This window comes from Neoarius graeffei, chromosome 16 (genome assembly GCF_027579695.1).
Source record: "Neoarius graeffei isolate fNeoGra1 chromosome 16, fNeoGra1.pri, whole genome shotgun sequence".
NCBI lineage: Eukaryota > Metazoa > Chordata > Actinopteri > Siluriformes > Ariidae > Neoarius > Neoarius graeffei.
In genome coordinates this window covers 47,397,066-47,422,436 of record NC_083584.1, presented here as the reverse complement: position 1 = coordinate 47,422,436, position 25,371 = coordinate 47,397,066, and the positions used below count along the sequence as shown (strand labels likewise).

General features: G+C 41.5%; 1 protein-coding gene across 2 annotated transcripts; it reads right to left on the bottom strand.

The window, feature by feature from the left end:
* Nucleotides 1-4,871: 4,871 nt before the first annotated feature.
* Nucleotides 4,872-15,507, bottom strand: psmg3 (proteasome (prosome, macropain) assembly chaperone 3). 2 transcript variants are annotated; one of them, XM_060943085.1, is made up of 3 exons: nucleotides 15,400-15,507; nucleotides 5,439-5,656; nucleotides 4,872-5,339 (listed from the first exon to the last, which is right to left on the bottom strand). In XM_060943085.1, exons 2-3 carry the CDS (start codon nucleotides 5,646-5,648, stop codon nucleotides 5,187-5,189), a joined length of 363 nt encoding a protein of 120 aa, XP_060799068.1. In that variant the 5' UTR covers nucleotides 5,649-5,656; nucleotides 15,400-15,507; the 3' UTR covers nucleotides 4,872-5,186. The 2 variants fall into 2 exon arrangements, with proteins under 2 accessions (XP_060799068.1, XP_060799069.1); XM_060943086.1 differs by lacking the exon at nucleotides 15,400-15,507 and adding an exon at nucleotides 15,243-15,346.
* Nucleotides 15,508-25,371: the final 9,864 nt, after the last annotated feature.

Here is a 25,371-nt window from a genome sequence, read left to right as displayed (position 1 = left end):
TCCAGCCTTGACCCTTACACACAGAGATTCTTCCAGATTCTCTGAATCTTTTGATGATATTATGCACTGTAGATGATGATATGTTCAAACTCTTTGCAATTTTACACTTTCGAACTCCTTTCTGATATTGCTCCACTATTTGTCGGCGCAGAATTAGGGGGATTGGTGATCCTCTTCCCATCTTTACTTCTGAGAGCCGCTGCCACTCCAAGATGCTCTTTTTATACCCAGTCATGTTAATGACCTATTGCCAATTGACCTAATGAGTTGCAATTTGGTCCTCCAGCTGTTCCTTTTTTGTACCTTTAACTTTTCCAGCCTCTTATTGCCCCTGTCCCAACTTTTTTGAGATGTGTTGCTGTCATGAAATTGCAAATGAGCCAATATTTGGCATGAAATTTCAAAATGTCTCACTTTCGACATTTGATATGTTGTCTATGTTCTATTGTGAATACAATATCAGTTTTTGAGATTTGTAAATTATTGCATTCCGTTTTTATTTACAATTTGTACTTTGTCCCAACTTTTTTGGAATTGGGGTTGTACATGAAATAACCTGGAAAATGAATGCAGGTCGTTTTTGACCCATGTTGTGCATTAGAAGGGTAGTGATACAAAAAGGGTTTTTATTCAAAAAGTAAGAAAGGAAAAAATAAAATAAGGATGTATGATGATCAAAAACAAGTTAATTGAGGAATACCTTGAATACTGAATGATGGAATTAATTTATTGCAAAGATATAGAAGATAAAAACTCAGCCAGGTCACTTTTGACCCATGTTTTGCATCAAAGGGTTAATCACTCTTAACAACCGTGGTGAGCAGAAAAGCATCTCAGCATGCAACAGCAGAAGACCACATTGGGTTCCACTCCTGCAGCCAAGAACAGGAATCATAGAATCAAGAACAAGTTCCTATTAAAGTGGCCAGTGAGTGTCTAAATAAAATGTGTGTATGTAGGTGAGAGAGTATAAACACCTATATATGGTTCATCCCTAATCTGTTACCACAGAGCTCATCAATTGTCTAGAGTTTATTTGTATGCTGTAGCATTACAATTTCCCTTCACTCAAACGAAGGCCCAAACCTGTTCCAGCATCACAATACCTACTTCTGTACACAATGCAAGCTCCATAACGCATAAGGTTGAACTGGAAGAACTTGAGATCCCTGACCTCAACCCTACTGAACACCTTTGTGATGAACTGGAACACTGACTGCACCCCAGATCTCCTCACCTGATCTCACTGTCGTTGAATGAACACAAATCCCAACAGGCACACCCCGAAGACAAGTGGAAATCTTCCCAGAAGAGTGGCGCTTATTATAACAGTACAGGGGGACTAAATCTGGAATGTAATGTTCAAAAGTGTGACAGTCAGGCATCCACAAACTTTTAAACCATGTAATGTACTAGTGCATCTCAAAAAAATTAGAATATTGTGAAAAAGTTCAATATTTTCCATCAGTTATTTAAGAAAGTGAAAATGTTATATATTATAGACTCGTTACACATAAACTAAAATGTTTCAAGCATTTTCTATTTTAATTTTAATCAGTATGGCGTACAGTACAAAAACATGAAAAAACCCATCTCAAAATATTAGAATATTTCATTTCGAGTTTGAGAAAAACAGTATGAACACAGTGTATCTCTCGGTCTAGTTCAGTACACACAACCACAATCATGGGGAAGACTGCTGACTTGACTGTTGTCCAGAAGATGATCACTGATGCCCTCCACAAGGAGGGTAAGCCACAAAAGGTCATTGCTGAAAAGGGTGGCTGGAAAAGGTGCACAAGCAACAGGGATGGCCGCAGTCTTGAGAGGATTGTCAAGAAAAGTTGATTCAAGAACTTGGGAGAGCTTCACAAGGAGTGGACTGAGGCTGGTGTCAGTGTATCAAGACCCATCATGAACAGACATCTTCAAGAAAGGAGATACAACTTTCGCATTCCTAATATCAAGCGACTCCTGAGCCAGAGACAATGTCAGAAGTGTTTTATCTGGGCTAAGGAGAGAAAGAAATGGACTGTTGCTCAGTGGTCCAAAATCCTCTTTTCAGCTGAAAGTACATTTTGCATTTAATTTGGAAATCGCGGTTCTAGAGTCTGGAGGAAGAGTGGAGAGGCACAGAATCCAAGGTGTTTGAAGCCCAGTGTGAAGTTTCCACAGTCTGTGATGATTTGGGGTGCCATGTCATCTGCTGGTGTTGGTCCACTGTATTTTATCAAGTCCAAAGTCAACACAGCCATCTACCAGGAGATTTTAGAGCACTTCATGCTTCCATCTGCTGACGAGCTTTTTGGAGATGCTGATTTCCTTTTCCAGCAGGACTTAGCACCTACCCACAGTGCCAAAACTACTACCAAATGGTTTGCTGACCATGATATTACTGTGTTTGATTGGCCAGCCAACTTGCCTGACCTGAACCCCATAGAGAATCTATGGGGTATTGTCAAGAGGAAGATGAGAAACACCCGACCCAAAAATACAGATATGCTGAAGGCCACTATCAAAGCAACCTGGGCTTCAATAACACCTCAGCAGTGCCACAGACTGATCACCTCCATGCCACACCGCATTGATACAGTAATTCATGGTAAAGGAGCCCCAACCAAGTATTGAGTGTATAAATGAATATACTTTTCAGAAGTTGGAGATTTCTGTATTGTAAATCCTTTTTTTGATTGATCTTAGGGAATATTCTAATAATTTGAGATAGTGGATTTCTGATTTTCATGAGCTATAAGCCATAATCATCAAAATTAAAACAAAAAAGCCTTTAAATATTTCACTTTACATGTAATGAATATAGAATATATGAAAGTTTACCTTTTTGAATTAAATTATGGAAAAAAATGAACTTTTTTATGGTATTCTAATTTTTTGAGATGCATTAGTATGTTGGAGCTTTGGATATTATGGGAAGCTTGGGTTCTCTGTAAAATTCTCATCTTCCTCTGTAATCTGTATTAGTTTCCCACACATTCTTAATGCTCTGTTCCCAGAGTTCTCCATGTCCGGTCCTAGACATCTTGAGTTCCGAAGTTTACATACACACTGATATTCTAGTATTATTCCAAATAGGACAATATTGTGAATTTGACAGTCATGTAAACAGCATATACCTTTTGGATATTCCACATTTGCCTTTATTCCTTTTCTGATTAAGAAATGTGGGATGCGCTGATATTATTCAGGTTTTAGGAGCATTCTTGTGCGGCACGGTGGTGTAGTGGTTAGCGCTGTCGCCTCACAGCAAGAAGGTCCGGGTTCGAGTTCCGTGGCCGGCGAGGGCCTTTCTGTGTGGAATTTGCATGTTCTCCCCGTGTCCGCGTGGGTTTCCTCCGGGTGCTCCGGTTTCCCCCACAGTCCAAAGACATGCAGGTTAGGTTAACTGGTGACTCTAAATTGACCGTAGGTGTGAATGTGAGTGTGAATGGTTGTCTGTGTCTATGTGTCAGCCCTGTGATGACCTGGCGACTTGTCCAGGGTGTACCCCGCCTTTCGCCCGTAGTCAGCTGGGATAGGCTCCAGCTTGCCCGCGACCCTGTAGAACAGGATAAAGCGGCTAGAGATGATGAGATGAGGAGCATTCTTTGGACATACAGCACAAACAGAACATGCGTCTCAATTGGGGTTTTTAGGGCAATTTTCGACACACGGCCTCTTGCCTGTTTATGGTCAGCTCAGTGCACATGACCATCCCTTGCCACCCCAGCATTTGAAATAATGCAGAAGCTTTCCATCTTCTCTCCAACCACTGGACTGCAATGCATCATCCAAAACTCTGGGAAGAGAGACTCGAGAAATCTCCAGAGGACAGTCGTCTATCTGTCGATCCCTCAGAGAAACTCCCTCCTGGTTCTGACCAACCATGGATAACATGGTGCAGTCTGAACAGACTGCGGGCACACATAGGGAGATGTCAATCTAATATGGCGAAGTGGGGATACACCAAAGATACGGTAGAGTGCGAGTGCAGACTGGGCCCCCAGACTATAGAACATCTCCTGAGCTGTGGCATGCTGCATGACACACGCACTGTCAAGGACCTAGCAGAGGCCAGCGATGTGGCGCTCAAATTTGCTCGCTATTGGCAAGCAGCAGTGTGATGATGATGAGCTCAGTGTGTTGGACATGGATTGGTAAAACCTTCAGTTTCATTAGCTGTGTTAACAGTTTAGTAAGAATATGGGGGTTTTCAGAATAAGGGCAAAAAGGATTATTCTATCCACATTCACTGGATATGAGCAATCACGTGCTCTTATTAGCTACTCTACTACTAGGATATCAGCTCCTATACCATGAGTCGAGAAAATCAAAATGGCAGAGCGTGTTGCTGAACCAACTGAGGATGAAATAAAAACTATTCGAAAACAAAACCCTAAAAATAAAAAAAAGCAACAAAATGTGGAATGAAAGTATTCGATGGTAAGAACGTGCCTTTTTTATTTTTCAAGAATTACTACTATCCCATTTTTCACAAATTGCTACTGTCATTTCACCGGTTTGCTTACATTCTAAGCGGAAATTATTTTGTCAGACGTTTTGTATAAAGTATTTATTTATCGAATTTGCAAAAAAATGAAAATAAAAAAATGCTGTTTCTTAAAATCCAGTGAATGTGGATAGAATAAAGCAGTTATTCCACTCAATGTCATCATACCGTACACGGCTTATAGCCAACTCAGTGCTGTCAGCTCATGTATGCCTTGATTTCATGGAATAACTTAAATATTTTGTGCATGTAAACATTGTGAATGTTTTCCTTTATCGTGATCACCTACAGTAATTAGTTAACAGCATTTTCTGAGCTAAAGTGGGTGTTAGAGCAGGAAAACCACGAAAACCTGTTGGACAGGGAGTACACTCCATCCATGAGCAGGGCTCGGAACCTGTGATTTATCCTTCATTGAAGGAAAGAATAAATCAAAGGAACATTTTTGTTTATTTTTGTCATCATGACATTGTTACATACCTTACAGTACATTGTTTATGAAATAGCCTCAAGACAGAACAGTTTTTAATCCAGGTAATGTATTAGTACCAAAAAAAAAAAAAACCCTACATGAATTTCTCAAAGCAATAATGAAAGGATAATGATCTTACACCAATGTTACATAAACACAAACATCATAAACACAGACTCAACAGTCATCATTTTGCACAAATTCTCTTGGTCACCATACTTGGCAGCTTTTGATCATTTCTTGGAGCGTTTTCAGATTTTCAGCGCTGCAGTCTTTAAGTGCGAGCCCCAAAAGAACGGGTCGATTTCCTGCTTCCTGGCACACGAATGCTGCAATGTTTTTTGCGTAGACGTGCGTAAGAGCCTGAAACAAAAGGAAAAAACAAACACAATGTGGAAATCTGAATGAGAAACGGAGCTGCTACGACTGAGCTGCATGGTAACGGACAAGACTTTGAAATACCTCATCTTTTCCGAGCAGCACTTTTGTCGTGAGGATGCTTGAGCTGATGTCACTGGATCTCGAGTCAGGTGATATCGATACCAGCGTCCCAATCTTCCCGTACTGCGTAAGCACGATGAAGATGTAGTTACTGAATTCCGTGCAGACGACCTGAGTCGAGATCCCATCAACGATCTTCTCGGTCTGTCGCGTTCTGAGGAGAGGTGCCATGATCAATCCTGTCCCGTGAAAACATTAAGACATGAAGGTTAATAAAGTTCAGGCATGGCAGATACAGCATTTTTAGAACGTTCGGTCAACATTAGGACTGTTTGAAATGATCAGACTTTCATGCAACAAACAGGAAGTTACAGGAAACTCAAATTTTGCACGTATCATGTGAAGCAGCATGTGTTATTTAGCACAACAGAATTCGATATGAGGAGAATACAGTGGTGCTTGAAAGTTTGTGAACCCTTTAGAATTTTCTATATTTCTGCATAAATATGACCTAAAACATCATCAGATTTTCACACAAGTCCTAAAAGTAGATAAAGAGAACCCAGTTAAACAAATGAGACAAAAATATTATACTTGGTCATTTATTTATTGAGGAAAATGATCCAATATTGCATACACTATATTGCCAAAAGTATTTGCTCACCCATCCAAATTATCAGAATCAGGTGTTCCAATCCCTTCCATGGCCACAGGTGTATAAAATCAAGCACCTAGGCATGCAGACTGTTTTTACAGTTTGGAGCTGGCCCCTTGGCACGGTGGTGTAGTGGTTAGCGCTGTCGCCTCACAGCAAGAAGGTCCGGGTTCGAGCCCCGTGGCCGGCGAGGGCCTTTCTGTGCGGAGTTTGCATGTCCCCCCCGTGGGTTTCCTCCGGGTGCTCCGGTTTCCCCCGCAGTCCAAAGACATGCAGGTTAGGTTAACTGGTGACTCTAAATTGACCGTAGGTGTGAATGTGAATGGTTGTCTGTGTCTATGTGTCGGCCCTGTGATGACCTGGCGACTTGTCCAGGGTGTACCCCGCCTTTCGCCCGTAGTCAGCTGGGATCGGCTCCAGCTTGCCTGCGACCCTGTAGAACAGGATAAAGCGGCTAGAGATAATGAGATGAGATGAGCTGAGCTGGCCCCCCCTTCCTCTTCCAACATGACTGTGCACCAGTGCACAAAGCAAGGTCCATAAAGACATGGATGACAGAGTCTGGTGTGGATGAACTTGACTGGCCTGCACGGAGTCCTGACCTCAACCTGATAGAACACCTTTGGAATGAATTAGAGCGGAGACTGAGAGCCAGGCCTTCTCGTCCAACATCAGTGCGTGACCTCACAAATGCGCTTCTGGAAGAATGGTCAAAAATTCCCATAAACACACTCCTAAACCTTGTGGACAGCCTTCCCAGAAGAGTTGAAGCTGTTCTAGCTGCAAAGGGTGGACCGACATCATATTGAACCCTATGGATTAGGAATGGGATGTCACTTAAGCTCATATGCGAGTCAAGGCAGGTGAACGAATACTTTTGGCAATATAGTGTATCTGTGAGTGGCAAAAGTATGTGAACCTCTAGGATTAGCAGTTAATTTGAAGGTGAAATTAGAGTCAGGTGTTTTCAATCAATAGGATGACTATCAGGTGTGAGAGGGCACCCTGTTTTATTTAAAGAACAGGGATCTATCAAAGTCTGATCTTCACAACACATGTTTGTGGAAGTGTATCACGGCACGAACAAAGGAGATTTCTGAGGACCTCAGAAAAAGCATTGTTGATGCTCATCAGGCTGGAAAAGGATGACATGATGTTTCTTCAGTCTGGTCAGAATGCCGTTTGTGTTAATCATCTCATTTCTTTCTGATGAAATCTCATCATTCATATTCACCGATACGTGCAATACGAGCTGGATACGCCAAGTATAATCCTTTCTTCAATTCAAAGTGATGACTATGTAACTGGGATTAAAATTATCAGATGATTGTTGAATTGGGAGAAAAACGGCATGTAGTTTGGCCTGTAACTTTCCCAGAAGAGGACGGAGAAAAACACCAATCTGGATGGAAATAAAGTCAGGAAGGAGCTGCTGTAAAACAGATGATTAACCAGGAACCTGATGTAAATTTTAATTCTGTCCAGACCAGACTGGAGACCACGTGACACAAACACCCAGGTTTGTAGAAAATACAACCCACTGGAAACTCGCTCCTCCTTTCTGTCTGGATGAGAGTTTATCATTGAGGAGACGTGTAAAGAAAATCATCTATCTAGGAATCATCACCTTCTCCATCTCCTTCTTAATTTGTGTCAAACTCTGTATAATCTCTCTTTCATTCACTCCATTTCTTTCCATCTTCATCTCTCAAATTTGTCTTTCACTCACTATTTTTATTTATTTACTTCTCTCTCTCCCCATGTTTGCCTTTATCAACTTCCAATTTCTATCTATATTTCTCTCTCCCCCCCACAGTAATAAATTGTGATTACCACCTCATATTCTATTTTTTTTATTTCTCTATGAAGGACGCGAGTGGTTTTACTGGGAAATAAACCACTCGTATTTTTCATAGGAGTTAAACATGGCGATCCAAAACCGTGACATAAATCTCTGTCACTCATGAGGAAATCGATGAATTGTTTTGATAAATTTGGGCACTTTGTGAATGTGTCGAAATAATACAAAGAAAATCACAGCTGTTTGGTCACCTATAAACGCTCCATCATCGGCTACTCGGTGATTTTTTTTTTTTAATTTCATTTTCCCTTGTATTTTTATGCAACATACTTTTTGTTTGTTTTTATTCAATGAGAAAAGCGATCTTTTTAGACAAGAATCACATTGCTGTAACAACGACCACTGTGTACTAGTATCTGTGTCAGTACTGCGTATGCGTTATCTAGCCGAGTGAGATTTAAACTTCATAAAAGTGAAGTCTGTTGATTTTGTTGCCTGTAAAAAAAAAAAAAAAAAAAAAAATCATCACATGGTTACAGAATTTCTCATGAGATTTTTAGAAATTACAAGCTTTTATTTGATGGCTCTGTGGGAAACGAAGGGAAACAGTGAACGCGTCAGCTACATCACAAGCAGATATCCGGTTTTAGTGCAAACGGCCATGCCCTGGGAAGCGATTCTTAGCAATATCCCAACTTTTAAAATGGAAAAACTGTTGTTAAAAATAAAAAGTTTATATTAAGCCTAGGTCACAACCGGACGTATTTTTTTGGCCATGCGATTTTTGGTGTTTCCCAAATCACTGCGTTATTTTTGTTCGTGGAGAAAGACGCACGTTGGCCGTAAGTTTGTCTTGCAACCTGAAAAAAATGTAAGCGCCCGTAGAGTTTGTTTGACATGACAAAGAACCTCTGCGGCCGGTCTGCGGCTCGAAAATCAGCACGTCACACGCGCGCTCTCCGTGCGTTTCACGAGTTTTTTGCACGTAGACCGGCCGTAGGAGCACGTACGGCCGGTTGTGACCGAGGCATTATATGGACACGTGTTTTACTGGGAAATACTCCACTTGTATTTATTTTTCATACAAGCTCCATCTGGGACATGGAGAACCAAAACTGTGACAAATCTCTCTATGCCATTCGTGAGGAAATCGATGAAATGTTCTGATAAATTTGGGTACTTTTTGTTTGTGAATGTGTCTATATAATAAAAAATAAAAATCACACGGTTTGAAGATATGAAGTTTATCTCCTCGTGTTGAAAAACTCGCAATTTTCATATGAAATACATCGCGGATCTGAGTGACATATTTAAATAATATTGGCTGGCGTTGAGTGGTATATCAGATATATTCCATTCAGCTAGCATGATACTGAACGAGTTGAAAACGAGCTCAATATCATGCTAGCTGAATGCAATATATCTGATATATCATGAAAAAGGCAGCAAATATTATTACTATTATACATGCACACAAGGGTGCATCAGTTGCCCTCACTTTCATAAAATCTGATGTATTTTTGTTTGGGTGTTCCTTTTCACCAATAAAGACATCCTGTAAAATTTTTGACCATATTCAAAAAGTCTAATGGTGGCACCATGAGGTTCATTTTTTGCCAAAAAACGCTTATTTTATGTTTTCGCGTAAGGTTTGAATCACAATGTTGGACTCCATTTATTGATTTCTTGTGAGCCAGAGATCATGTTAAGAACCTTTGCAAGGGATTGAGAAGCATTAATGTGATCCATAATACATTTGTATTGTTTAAAAGTAGTTGAACAATGATTCAATGAACAGCTAAAACTCAAACTGTGCTTGATAATATATTTAGAATATGTACTAAAAATGTGTATCTAAGATATTTGGTATACTCTATAAGGTGCCATAATGTTTCATGAAAAGTGATCGAAATTTTGTCATAAAATAGCAGCTTTTTCCAAAACTTTGAGCTCCTGGTGCCACCATTAAACTTTTGAATTTTGTCAAAATATTTCACTCAGTGTGTTTTCTTACCAAAAGGAACATAAAAACAAAAATGCATCATGATCGGAGGAACTTTTCATTTTCAGGGGCAACTGATGCACCCTAGTACACACTTCATATCAGCATTCTCGAAGGCCAGTGCTAGCTTACCCACGACTTGGTGCTGTTAGGGCATCAGTCCAGTTAGCTTCTAGCTGGTGTAACGTTAGCGCAGGCCAATGCTAGCGCAGTCAAGCCGAATATTATTATTATTTTCCCTGTGTAATTTACTTCTTCCGCTTTTAACGAAGCAAACCTCGTGGCCATGTTTGTTTACAAACTGTGAGTCACTCGCTAGCATGGAAGTTTTACATCTCCGACATGTCTCTTTTCCAGTTTTTCTTTTGTAAATGTGTGTGAATAATCTATAATGAAGTTTTGGTAGCCTTTCAGGTGTTCAGCGTGTCTTTAGTTTCAGTTTATTTATGTATTTACCTAGCACTGGATTAGCCTCGTCTTCTCTCTCTCTCTCTCTCTCTCTCTCTCCTGGCTGACAAAGAAATGATTGTGTGCATGTGCAGCAGAAAAGTTTTGTCACTGGATCTTTGCATGAGCGCTGATGTGTGACATCGTCTTCACAATGTGCAATATTATAACAATACTGCATGCTCATTCTCCATTGGGGAGAGTGGCGTAATACACAGAGGATAAGCGATAGAACAATATTGCATGCCATCAATAAACCCGCTAGAAGGGAACAGAATACATGCTATTTACCAGCTGGGAGGTCCATATCGTGAAATACCGTGACTGAGGTCTTGAAAGTACTGAGCGAGGCCCTCTGAGCCGAGGTCAGTATTTAAGGCCGAGGTCACGGTATTTCACCATACGGACCGAACTTAAGCTGATAAAGAATATATTTTTTCTTTACCAAATTCTAACAGAAAATGAGAGCGCCAAAAAGGGAAAACCGAGCCAAGCTGCCATTTTGAATCCTCATTCATGGCTGTAATGCAAATGGCTTCCTCCTCGGTATACAAGTGCACTTCCATGGCAGGAAAAAAAAAACTACATTTTGCCGCCTATGTAGTCCCCTATTTATACAAATAGGATTCATTCAGGATTCAGCCATGTTTTTGCTCGGCGTTAGCAACAGTTAGAGGTTTTTAGCTTTCTCCTGAAATGTTTTATTTTATTTCTTCTTCCTCAGGGTAGTAAAACTCGCTTTCGCTGTGAACACTGCCGTTATCGCTATCCATGCTGTAAAATTAATGCTATTCTCCTGAGAAATGCTGGCAAAAATGTATAAGATTTTTGATAATCTTATTGAAAAAAAAAAATGTTGACAAATTCTACTCAGTTTGTTGTTACGAACAAGCGAGTCGCCAGAGGTCCATAACCAGGGTCCGTATCGTAGGACATGGACCCGCTCGCCAGCCAATCAGAGCACAAGATTTGATGGAAACCGCACCGTGAAAAAATAAATGGATCTTATTCCATGGAAAAAAGTGTCCCATATGTATAACAATTCCTAATGTTTCACTTCGATGACATCATTCCCAGTGTTTTCCCACTGACTAGATGCGTGTTGTCAAAATGGTGAACCAGTTCAAAATTAAAATTCTTATGATTAACTTGGTGTATTTTTTTTGTTTTTGTGTCCATATAATATAAAGAACATTACACGGTGGCACGAAGATATTAAGTTTATCTTCACGTGTTGAAAATATTTTCCACTTGTGAACATGTTCACCACTCAAAAATTAACTTCAAACCTTTGCATGACTGTGTAACGGGAGCGTTCGCCGTGATATCACGAAATGGTCACGTGATGTTTTGGTTGGGGCGGCACGGTGGTGTAGTGGTTAGCGCTGTCGCCTCACAGCAAGAAGGTCCGGGTTCGAGCCCCGTGGCCGGCGAGGGCCTTTCTGTGTGGAGTTTGCATGTTCTCCCCGTGTCCGCGTGGGTTTCCTCCGGGTACTCCGGTTTCCCCCACAGTCCAAAGACATGCAGGTTAGGTTAACTGGTGACTCTAAATTGACCGTAGGTGTGAATGTGAGTGTGAATGGTTGTCTGTGTCTATGTGTCAGCCCTGTGATGACCTGGTGACTTGTCCAGGGTGTACCCCGCCTTTCGCCCGTAGTCAGCTGGGATAGGCTCCAGCTTGCCTGCGACCCTGTAGAACAGGATAAAGCGGCTACAGATAATGAGATGAGATGGCAAGAGGCTATAAATGGCCGACCGGAGTTATCGGGTCATTAATTAATTATGGTAGTGTCGTGTTGTGTTATCGGCTGCACATGTAGATTTGATAAGAATGATCCCAAGAGCTTTTACCGCATACCAAAGAAACCTGAAGCTCGCCGAAAGCTTTGGATCACAGCAATTAAGCGTGACGAGTGGGAACCTACCGACAACGACTGTGTTTGCTTTTGACACTTTATATCTGGTAAGATGCATTTTTTTTTTCAGTTTAATGTTATATTTATATTAGATAAAATTTCCTCATCAGAAATAATTGGTTGTGCTCTGACATTGCTTAGATATCAACCAAAAGATGAGTAAAAATGCACGAAAAGCTGATTTGTATGCAGTACACATGAGTAGGATTTCCACAAATGCACTCGCGGCAAATTTATGTACTTTTTGCGGTATAAATATTTGACATTAGAAGATATATATTTGAAGATAAATAACACTGCTTGTGCATTCTAAATGTAGAACTTGCTTAAGTTTAGTACCGTACTGTACATCTTTGGTGTGTGCGCGTGTGAAGCAACATCATTAACTTATGTTTCAAAGATTATATTGTGCCTATTTAATCTTTGTCTTTTTATTATTAGGCACAAAAAGCAAATATAAGAGTTCAATAAAACAACTGAATAATTAACACTTGTATGCATCAAGAGACTTGTAGGCCTTCATTGATTCTTTTGTGTATATTGAAGGCGTGTCAATCACATACAGTAGATATTGCTGAAGGTCAGGTCAGGTGCTTGGATTTGGGTCCCATTTGTCCGTAACTGCGTAATGATCAGGCAAAACTTTGGTGCCAGTGTGGTACAGAAGCTTTGCTGCATATCTTTGCTTAGATTAGATAAAACTTTATTGATCCCTTTGGGCGGGTTCCCTCAGGGAAATTAGCATCAGTTGGCAACGAATTTGCATACTGCGATAAACTGCTACGAAAACTAGGCAATGATGCAACTTTGTCAGCTATTGTGAATGGTTCTTGCCAACCAATTTTATGCGCTTGTGCAATATTACATCACGCTCTAGTTTGGCGAACGCTCCCATATCCACTACTAGTGCATCTCAAAAAATTAGAATACCATGAAAAAGTTCCTTTTTTTCATAATTTAATTCATTCAAAAAGGTAAACTTTCATATATTCTATATTCATTACATGTAAAGTGAAATATTTAAAGCCTTTTTTGTTTTAATTTTGATGATTATGGCTTATAGCTCATGAAAATCAGAAATCCAGTATCTCAAATTATTAGAATATTCCCTAAGATCAATCAAAAAAGGATTTACAATACAGAAATGTCCAACTTCTGAAAAGTATATTCATTTATACACTCAATACTTGGTTGGGGCTCCTTTACCATGAATTACTGTATCAATGCGGTGTGGCATGGAGGTGATCAGTCTGTGGCACTGCTGAGGTGTTATTGAAGCCCAGGTTGCTTTGATAGTGGCCTTCAGCGTATCTGTATTTTTGGGTCGGGTGTTTCTCATCTTCCTCTTGACAATACCCCATAGATTCTCTATGGGGTTCAGGTCAGGCAAGTTGGCTGGCCAGTCAAACACAGTAATATGGTCAGCAAACCATTTGGTAGTAGTTTTGGCACTGTGGGTAGGTGCCAAGTCCTGCTGGAAAAGGAAATCAGTATCTCCAAAAAGCTCATCAGCAGATGGAAGCATGAAGTGCTCTAAAATCTCCTGGTAGATGGCTGTGTTGACTTTGGACTTGATAAAATACAGTGGACCAACACCAGCAGATGACATGGCACCTCAAATCATCACAGACTGTGGAAACTTCACACTGGGCTTCAAACACCTTGGATTCTGTGCCTCTCCACTCTTCCTCCAGACTCTAGAACCGCGATTTCCAAATTAAATGCAAAATGTACTTTCATCTGAAAAGAGGACTTTGGACCACTGAGCAACAGTCCATTTCTTTCTCTCCTTAGCCCAGATAAGACACTTCTGACACTGTCTCTGGCTCAGGAGTAGCTTGATATTAGGAATGCGAAAGTTGTATCCCCTTTCTTGAAGATGTCTGTTCGTGATGGGTCTTGATACACTGACACCAGCCTCAGTCCACTCCTTGTGAAGCTCTCCCAAGTTCTTGAATCAACTTTTCTTGACAATCCTCTCAAGACTGCAGCCATCCCTGTTGCTTGTGCACCTTTTCCAGCCACCCTTTTCAGCAATGACCTTTTGTGGCTTACCCTCCTTGTGGAGGGCATCAGTGATCATCTTCTGGACAACAGCCAAGTCAGCAGTCTTCCCCATGATTGTGGTTGTGTGTGCTGAACTAGACCGAGAGATACACTGTGTTCATACTGTTTTACTCAAGCTCGAAATGAAATATTCTAATATTTTGAGATGGTTTTTTTTTAATGTCTTTGTACTGTATGCCATACTGATTAAAATTAAAATAGAAAAATGCTTGAAACATTTTAGTTTGTGTAATGAGTCTATAATATATAACATTTTCAACTTCTTAAATAACTGATGGAAAATATTGAACTTTTTCACAATATTCTAATTTTTTGAGATGCACTAGTGTGTATATAATTTAAATGTGTGGAGGGTAAATCAGGGCACTTGCCATGATCAGCAAATGGAGTTTAATTTGGGGTTTTGTTTGACTTTGATATATATTAATGCACTGCCCTATTTACACACCTTTTTAATCGTATACTTGGCATATATATATATATATATATATATATATATATATATATATATATATCCTTAGATTACAATTAATCTGCTTTAATTAATCATTTTATATCAACAAAAGTACTTTATATAAGTACCCCCCTCTCTGTGCATGCATTAAATATCTTTTAAACTTCCTCATATTTTGCTTTTTATTTACTTTTGAGCTTTTAATTTATTGCTTTGTAAGCACTTATTCCCCTCAGGAAATGCTATTATTATTATTCTTATTATTATTGTTTATCTTGAACATGATGTCGCCTGACACATTTGTTAAATTGTTCTGATTATATGATTTATAGTTAAATAGTTCTGTATGATTCACAACCTCAGCTGATGTGAATTATATTATCAGGAGTAACCATTAGCCTGTTTATTCCCATTTCCTTCATGCTACACAACTGACTGCACTCGTTAGCACGATGCTAACCGGACCAGGCCTCGTGTCCTCACCGGGGAGGAGCTGCTCAAACCCGGTGTAAGGTCGCAGGAAAACCCGAGGATGTCCGCTACCTACCAGATTAACCAGTCCTGCTTTAAACAGGACAAATGATTAAACATACACAAAACACACCACTGCACGCGCTTTCTTTCCGCCATTTTACCTTACCGTTCTCTCGAGCACGTGACGGGAAAGACAAACGCTCATTGGTCCATGTAACGATCTGAGCTAAACATCACGTACTTTTAAAACTTCCGGGATATATGTTTTGTAACTCGGGAAAAGATATCACGTGCGCAACACAAACACGCCCAAGAGATGTTGCGCATGCGCGTTTGATAATCTACTCTCTCCATGAAAAAGAAATGCTGCACCTTTAGTCAGTGTTGTAAGGTGATAAATAAATTATAGTCTTTATATTTTTAGTCCTCATATTTCCCGTCCTTGTTGTTTGGGATCCCAGACCCCAATGCTGCACATATACAATGGATGCTTAAAAAAATAATAATAAATAAATAATTTTAAACTTTATCTCATCTCATCTCATTATCTCTAGCCGCTTTATCCTGTTCTACAGGGTCACAGGCAAGCTGGAGTCTATCCCAGCTGACTACAGGCGAAAGGCGGGGTACACCCTGGACAAGTCGCCAGGTCATCACAGGGCTGACACATAGACACAGACAACCATTCACACTCACATTCACACCTACGGTCAATTTAGAGCCACCAGTTAACCTAACCTGCATGTGTTTGGACTGTGGGGGAAACCGGAGCACCCGGAGGAAACCCACGGGGAGAACATGCAAACTCCACACAGAAAGGCCCTCGCCGGCCACGGGGCTCGAACCCGGACCTTCTTGCTGTGAGGCGACATTGCTAACCACTGCACCACCGTGCAGCCCATTATTGTTATTATTTAGGAGAAAGAAGAAGAAACCTTTATTTGTCACATGCACACTTCAAGCACAGTGAGATTCATCCTCTGTATTTAACCCATCTGAAGCAGTGAACACACGCACACACACACACACACAGAGCAGTGGGCAGCCGCACTAACTGCCTGCCCAGGGAGCAGTCAGGGGTTAGGTACCTTGCTCAAGGGCACTTCAGCCCCAGGCTGCCCCATGTTAACCTAACTGCATGTCTTTGGACTGTGGGGGAAACCGGAGCACCTGGAGGAAACCCACGCAGACACCGGGAGAACATACAAACTCCACACAGAAAGGCCCCGCCAGCCGCTGGGCTTGAACCCAGAACCTTCTTGCTGTGAGGCGACAGTGCTAACCACTACACCACAGTGCCGCCCATTAGTATTAATATTATTATTATTGTTGTTATTCTTCATCTTCCATCCATCCATCCATCCATCCATCCATTATCTGTAGCCGCTTATCCTGTTCTACAGGGTCACAGGCAAGCTGGAGCCTATCCCAGCTGACTATGGGCAAAAGGTGGGGTACACCCTGGACAAGTTATTATTATTATTATTATTATTATTATTATTATTATTATTATGTAATAAGTGTTCTGTAATGGGTGGCCAGGGTGGTTTGATGTGGCATGAAACCACGCCCAAAGTGCAGTATTGCATGATCTGGAGTGTGCGCTTCTACTTTTACCACAGTAATGTGCCAAATATTACAAGTTTAATTTATTACTGAACCACACGGAACACATTTTAATGGTTTTGGTTAGATTTAAGAAATTAGTTTCTGTTATCACTTACATTATAGCAACAATAAACAGTGAATCATTACATTGCAGGCATTTATCGCTTCTCCAGAGTGATGTACAACATACCCAAAGCAGCTTGGGGAGCAGTTGGGGGTTTGGTGACTTTGCTCAAGGGCACTCCAGCCATTCCTCTTGGTCCAGGGAATCAAATCGGCAACCTTTTGGTCCCAAAAGTTGCTTCTCTACCCATTAAGCCATGGTTTCCCAAAAGTCTCCTACTACATTACATTACATGCATTTAGCAGACACTTTTATCCAGATGTACAATATGCCCAGAGCAGCCTCAGGAGCAATTGGGGTTAGGTGCCTTGCTCAAGGTCACTTCAGTCCAGGGAATCAAACCAACAACCTTTTGGTCCCAAAGTGCTGCTTCTCTAACCATTAGGCCATGGCCTCCCCATCTGGTTACCTCACCATCTCTCTCTTTCTCTCTCCACTGCTTATCATTTTACAGAGAAACCAAAAAAGCTCCTCTGTTCTGAAGACTTTCCTGTGCCCCAAACTTTGCAAAGCACCATGACAGTTACAAAGTGCATTTTATATATATATAAAAAATGCACAGGTTCTGAACCCTCACCCAAAGTATTATTGGCCACTCCAGAATTGATAGGGCTTTATTGAATTTTGTTCAAAAACCCCTGGCTTTTTATGTACTTTATTTTCAAACCAACATCCAGTCTAATCAGATTAATGTCAAAGACCCAAAGGGAAGGCAATAAACCAATCTCATCACACAGTTTGGTTAAAAAAAAAAGGTACGTGCTGTTTAAGCTGTTTAATGTATCCTATGAGTAAATTAACTCAGTTTGTGAGGTGTGAGTTGGCCACAGCAGCACAGCATACATATGAGAGCGAGTATGTTGTATTATTTAGGACATATCAGGAATAAATATCCAAGAAGAAAATTAAACATTACATTTAATGTTGTGGAACATCAGTAAAACAAGTTCTCCTGATGTTGTACTGTATAAAACAGTTATATACAGTTATTGCCTGACCTCTCTCTCTCGCTCTCTCTCTCGCGCTATTTGTAATAAGACAAAAAAAAAGTACTTTATATTTGACATATTACACTCACCGGCCACTTTGTTAGGAATACCCACCCACCCACCTGCTGTTTTATGCAGTTCTCTAATCATCCAATCCCTCGACAGCAGCACAATGCATAAAATCATCTCATTATCTCTAGCCGCTTTATCCTGTTCTACAGGGTCGCAGGAGCCTATCCCAGCTGACTACAGGCGAAAGGCAGGGTACACCCTGGACAAGTCGCCAGGTCATCACAGGGCTGACACATAGACACAGACAACCATTCACATTCACGGTCAATTTAGAGTCACCAGTTAACCTAACCTGCATGTCTTTGGACTGTGGGGGAAACCGGAGCACCCAGAGGAAACCCACGCGGACAACATGCAAACTCCGTACAGAAAGGCCCTCGCTGGCCACAGGGCTTGAACCCAGACCTTCTTGCTGCGAGGCGACAGCACTAACCACTACACCACCATACCGCCCCTGCATAAAATCATGCAGATACAAATCAAGAGCTTCAGTTAACATTCACTTCAAACATCAGAATGGGAAAAATTGTTATCTCAAAGTGTGACTTTCATTGTGGCATGGGTGTTGGTGCCAGATGGGCTAGTTTGAGTATTTCAGAAACTGCTGATCTCCTGGGGTTTTCACACACAACAGTCTTGAGAGTTTACACAGAATGGTGCGAAAAACAAAAAACACTGAGTGAGTGACAGTTCTGTGGGTGGAAACAAACGCCTTGTTGATAAGAGAGGTCAGAGGAAAATTGCCAGATTGGTTCAAGCTGCGGGCGGCACGGTGGTGTAGTGGTTAGCGCTGTCGCCTCACAGCAAGAAGGTCCGGGTTCGAGCCCCGTGGCCGGCGAGGGCCCTTTTGTGCGGAGTTTGCATGTTCTCCCCGTGTCCGCGTGGGTTTCCTCCGGGTGCTCCGGTTTCCCCCACAGTCCAAAGACATGCAGGTTAGGTTAACTGGTGACTCTAAATTGACCGTAGGTGTGAATGGTTGTCTGTGTCTATGTGTCAGCCCTGTGATGACCTGGCGACTTGTCCAGGGTGTACCCCGCCTTTTGCCTGTAGTCAGCTGGGATAGGCTCCAGCTTGCCTGCGACCCTGTAGAACAGGATAAAGCGGCTAGAGATAATGAGATGAGATGAGATGAGGTTCGAGCTGCCAGGAAGGATATAGTAACTCATATAATCACTCTTTACAACTGTGGTGAGCAGAAAAGCATCTCAGCATGCAACAGCAGAAGAGCACATTGGGTTCCAATCCTGCAGCCAAGAACAGGAACCTTAGAATCAAGAACAAGTTCCTACTAAAGTGGCCGGTGAGTGTGTATTTGGTAAACCATGATTTGCCTGTGTACATTTTCACTATGGCTTGAATTTGAATAAATAATAGCATTTAAATAGGCGATGTGATATTTTTAAGAGTTTCTGTGTTCCATGAGCCTTATCCATTTATTTAGAGAAACAAGACAGATATATCATAAAGACTAGAATGCATGACAGTATTACTTTACATCACATGGACTAACGACCTTTAAAAGTTTCGTGATTGCTTTATAATGCTTTATTATTCCAGTCATGCTCATGGCTGTTGACTGAGGCTACATCCACACGACAACGGCAACGAGATGTTATTTAAAAAAATATCGCGTCCAAATGGGCAACGATCAGTAAAATATCAGGTCCATATGGCAACGCAACGCTTGCTGAAAACGATGCAATACACATGCCACACCTCTAGGGGCGCTGTAAGACGGTCCCTTCGGAGACACCAGAACAATAGAAGAAGTAAGGACGCATACGCATAAACTATTATGCGCGAGACTTCATATTAGCCACAAAGTCAGAAAAATCTGTTCGTAAAATTACATTATAATGGCCAAATACAATGAAAAGTATTTTTCCAGTCTCACCTGTGAAAGGTAATCCCATATGATCTCGTTTGGACGGTAAACCTGTTGGTACAGTTAAACGCAGCACATGAATGAGGCATCTTTATTCTCCGCTTTGACCCATCCAATATGGCGGCGAGGATGACGTATGATTCTATGCGGAAGGCGGCGTCTTTAATGGTCCGGAATAAATTGAAAGCTACACGTTGATGGATTAATTTGTTCTTCTACGCCCTTTTTGAGGAATGTATTGTAGGACTTAAACCAACATCTGAAGAGGTGAGATCGCTCCTTTTTTTCCCTATTTTTGCTGGCGGGATTGACTCTGCCCTAAGGGCTATTCTCTCTCTCTCTCTCTCTCTCTCACTTTGCACCATTACACAATAAATATTCACAGTGAAAATATTTTGTAAGCGCGTTTCATGAACCAAGTTATAGGATTTGTTGACAACTCGCATCGAGTTCGTTACACTTCTACCCGGCGTGAAGCACTCACAGTCATGTGGTTGTGACGTCATCGTAAACAAATCCGTTCTACTCATCCAGACGACTTCGCAACGGCAACGTTGCCAGATCTTTCCACTCTGGAACCCGTTCTCAAAAGATTGCGTTTTGGGGCACCCAAAACCCCGGTGCCGTGTGGACGCCAGACCGAAACGATAAACAATTGTATCGGATTCACCTGAATCCGTTGCCGTGTGGACAGGGCCTGAGTAACAACAATGATCATAGACCAATCTCTGACAGCTTGTGGTGATGATGATGATGATGGCCTGTGAGATTATTGTGCTGTATGTAATAATAGTGTGTTGGCGACCCAAACAGAACATCTAATTGGCATTCATAGTAACAAGCCTGTGTGACTGACCTGTGCTATTCCAACACATCCCTTTAGTAACTGGAGCTCATGCAGGCTTTTGTTCTAAAAAGCATTTACACAACCAGATGAAGAAACAATGCTTACACTGATTTAATTTGTTGAAATAGCTGGGAGTGCAAATGCTCGGTTGGGTTAAAAGTCAGAACTTTTGTGAGGTATATCCAAGCTAAACAACACCCTTAGTTAAACAATGGAAGACATAAGTGTGATGTTTTTGTCTCTTAATTTAAGCTGTGTATGTTGCAGTGTTATCTTGGAGGGTAACAATTTTTTGGGAGGATAGCAAATTACACCAGAGCCTACCAACAAAATATCTACTTGTCAAGAAGAAACAAAGCAAGCTTGACAACAGTTTTCAAGCCCTTCCACTCGCTGCAGTGCTAAAAAGTCTCACTAATATTCACTTGTCTTCCTAAGTCCTTTCTGGATACTTTATTTTCCACTTCACAGTTTTTCCCTCTAGGCTGTTTGATAGTGTATGCTGTTTGTGAAACCAGAATATTCAGCAAAGCATAAGCTTTGTCTGCAAAGATAAATCAATGGCTCCAGAATAATCCTGGGCTTATCTCTTACTCCTTCAAACTAAAACTCCTTCCTGTTACATGTGTGTGGCTGCACATGCAAATATAAATGACATGCAGAAAGGACCGCTTCACAGAGACGTTTCCTGATTGCTTTATATAGCGGAATGTTCATTTATTCCGCTACAATAATGACTTTATCCTGATCAGATTTGTATTGGATCCAGACCCTATCCCAGGAACATTGGGTGGAAGGCAGGAATACTCCACCCTGGATAGGATGCTAGTTCATCTCAGGACACTATGCATATACTTGTTCACACCTAGAGTCACTAATCCAACTGCTGGGAGGTTGGAAGAAACCAGACAACCCAGAGGAAACCCAGATGGAGAGAAAATGCAAAAAGTCAGCACAGGAAGTCATCTGAACTCAAGAGATGTGCAGTGAAAATGCTACCTGCTAAGCCACTGTGTCACCCACATATGCCCCTTTTCCACCAAAGCAGTTCCAGGGCTGGTTCGGGGCCAGTGCTTAGTTTGGAACCGGGTTTTCTGTTTCCACTGACAAAGAACTGGCTCTGGAGCCAGAAAAACTGGTTCCAGGCTAGCACCAACTCTCTGCTGGGCCAGAGGAAAGAACCGCTTACGTCAGCGGGGGGGCGGAGTTGTTAAGACCAACAACAATAACAAGATCGCGAAAGATCGCCATTTTTAAGCGACAAGAAGCAGCAGCTGTACAAATGCGAAGTCATCCATTATTATTATTGTTGTTGCTGCTGCTTCTTCCGTGTTGTTTTTGCTTCGATAGTCGCGCCAAGGTTTATGCAAACGTAGCGACGTAACTGACGTATACAGCGACGTAACTGACGTATACAGCGACATAATGACGTGGCTTCCCTTAGCACCACGAGCTATGGAAAAGCAAACTGGTTCTCAGCTGGCTCGCAAGTTGAACGAGTTGTGAACCAGCACCAGCACTGGCCCCGAACCAGCTCTGGAACTGATTTGGTGGAAAAAGGGGTAATAGATGGGACTGTGCTGACATTTTTAGTTCCTGATTGCATCAAAGCCCTGGAAGAATTAGAGACATTTCTTTTTCTCAGACTTCTCAGAGCATTTATTTCAGCTATCAGGATGGAAAGGTAGACAGTTTAGCAGACATCAAAAGTTAAATAAATAAATAAATAAATAAATAAATACAAATACAGCTAACTTAGAGGGGCATTCTGGAATAAGTGTTTAATATGTTATACAGCCGCAAATCAGAAAAAGTTGGGATGGTATGTTAAATTCATGAAACTTTATGAATTTTATGTTGCTTTTTTCAAAATAAACACTGATGTCAATTTTGATTCTTGCAACACATTCCAAAAAATAAAAAATTGGGACGGTAAAGCATTTACCACTTTATAATGTTTCCATTCTTTCTAACAACACTTAAAAGATGTTTAGGGACTGAAGATACCAAGTGACAAAGTGTTTCAGGTGTTTTGTCCCATCCTTCCTGTAAACAGAATCTTAAGGTGTGCAACAGTACAGGGTCGACGTTGTCATATTTTTCGTTTCAAAATTCCATCCATTCAATCCATCCATTATCCATAACCGTTTATCCTGTGCAGGGTCGTGGGCGAGCTGGAGCCTATCCCATCTGACTATGGGTGAGAGGCGGAGTACACCTTGGACAAGTCGCAAGGCTGACACATAGGTGGGGTTTACATTAGACCGTATTAGCGCATCATCAGATTAACGTTTTTAAAACGATTCGCGTGCACACAGCAACGCCAATACACGATTCGCGTGCACACAGCAACGCCAATACACGGATACGCTCGGCTCCGCAGGCATCCTGCGCTCCAAATAACTCCGCCCTGAACAGCGAGTGCCCTCTGGAGGGTGCGCACTCCGGCCCTGCGCAGCTCACAGAGCGCACGAGTGAAGTGCACGAGCAGTGATTCGGGACTGAGCCGCTGTGTGTGTGATCTCAGTGCATATCGGGCATGCGCGTCACTTACCACTTGCAAGTGGAAGGATGGCAAGCCTAAAGACAATCATAACTACACAATGGGCAGTATTTGCATCAGTATTTGCAGTATTTTCATACTTTTATACTCTTTAATGAAAGGTGATACAAGGCGGAAGTCCGCGCCGTTTTTCAGCAGTCGCGTCACATGACCAACGGCAGCGAATCAGGAAGGTGGATGTCACAGTGACGCTGTCCAGTGACGACGCCAGCTAGAGCTCAGCACAGCGTATCCGCGTATTCTCAATGTTTACACAGCACCGGACCAGACACGATCTGGATTGAATACGTGGACCCTGGCGGATTCCCGTTTCCCGGTGTTTCCAGGCGTTTTAATGTAAACGGACAGTGCATCCGCGAAGAAAACGAGACAGATACGGTCTAATGTAAACTTGGCCATAGACACAAACAACTATTCACACTCACATTCACAACTACGGTCAATTTAGAGTCACCACTTAGCCTAACCTGCATGTCTTTGGACTGTGGGGGAAACCGGAGCACCCGGAGGAAACTCACGCAGACACGGGGAGAACATGCAAACTCCACATAGAAAGGCCCCTGCCAGCCACTGGGCTCGAACCAAGAACCTTCTTGCTGTGAGGTGACAGTGCTAACCACTACACCACCATGACGCCCCATTTCAAAATTCTCCACACATTCTCTATTGGGGACAGAGGGGACAGACACCCTGCTCTTCCACAGCCATGCCTTTGTAATGTGTGCAGAATGTGGTTTTGCATTGTCTTGTTGAAATATCCCTGGAAAAAAAATCTGTGTATCTTTCTGCATTAATGCTCCATCACAGAAGTGTAAGTTACCTTTGCTAAAGGGACTGTCACAACCCCATGCCATGACAGACCCTGGCTTTTGGACTTGTTCCTGGTAACAGTCTGGATGGTCCTTTTTGTCTTTGGTCTGGAGCACATGGTGTCCATTTTTTCCAAAAAAGACCTGGAATACTGATTTCATCTGACCACAATACACATTTTCACTGGGTGATGGTCCATCCCAGATGTTTCTGATCCCAGAGAAGTCGACGGTGTTTCTGGACACAGTTAACATAAGGCTTTCTTTTTGCACAATAAAGTTTTAACTGGCATTCATGGATGTAACTCTATCTTTTAGTGCTTTACAAAGGTTTGCCAAAGTAATCCCGAGTCCATGTGGTTATATCAGCGATGGATGAATGATGGTTCTCGATGCAGTGCCATCTGAGGGATCGGAGATCACAGGTATTCAGATTAGGCTTGAGCCCTTTACACACTGAAATTCCTCCAGATTCCTTGAATCATTTAATGATATTATGCACCGTAGAGAATGAAATATCCAAATCCCTTCATATCTTTCTTTGAGGAACATTGTTTTTAAACAATTTCAATAATTTTCTCATGTATTTGTTGACAAACTGGAGATCCTCAGCCCATCTTTGCTCCTCAAAGACTAGACCTTTCCTGGATACTGATTTTGTACCAAATCATGATTATAGTCACCTGTTGACATCACCTGTTTCAAATCACATCATTATTTAATTGTTTTACCTCATTAGTAGCCCTGAATTCCCCCATCCCAACTTTTTTTGGAATGTGTTGCAGGTCTGAAACACAGGAATGGATGACAAAGGAAATGAAGTTGGCCAACAAAACATGAAATATCTTGGGTTCATTCTGTCTGCAATGAAATACAAGTCAAAGTCAATTTAGAAATCATTGCCTTCTTTTTTAATTTCCTTTTCCATACCATCCCAACTTTTCTGATTTGGGGTCTGTTTATTTTTAAAGATGAGATTGCTTGTTTGTTTTCTGTTGTGCAATATTACGTCTCTTAAGCTCAGGCAAATCTCTTGTTAATGTATTTTTAAATTGGAAACAAATTATAAGAGTTTAATTGTTCTTGCTTTTCACCTTAGTTTGTAAGAGTGACAGTTATTTATTTATTTTTAATAAAGGTCTCGAAGGAGTTCTGGGTCATCATATGTGGTTTGCAGTAGCCATTGTTGTTAGAATACAAATGACCATCTGCATTGGTCTATGCATGTAAATGATGTGTCC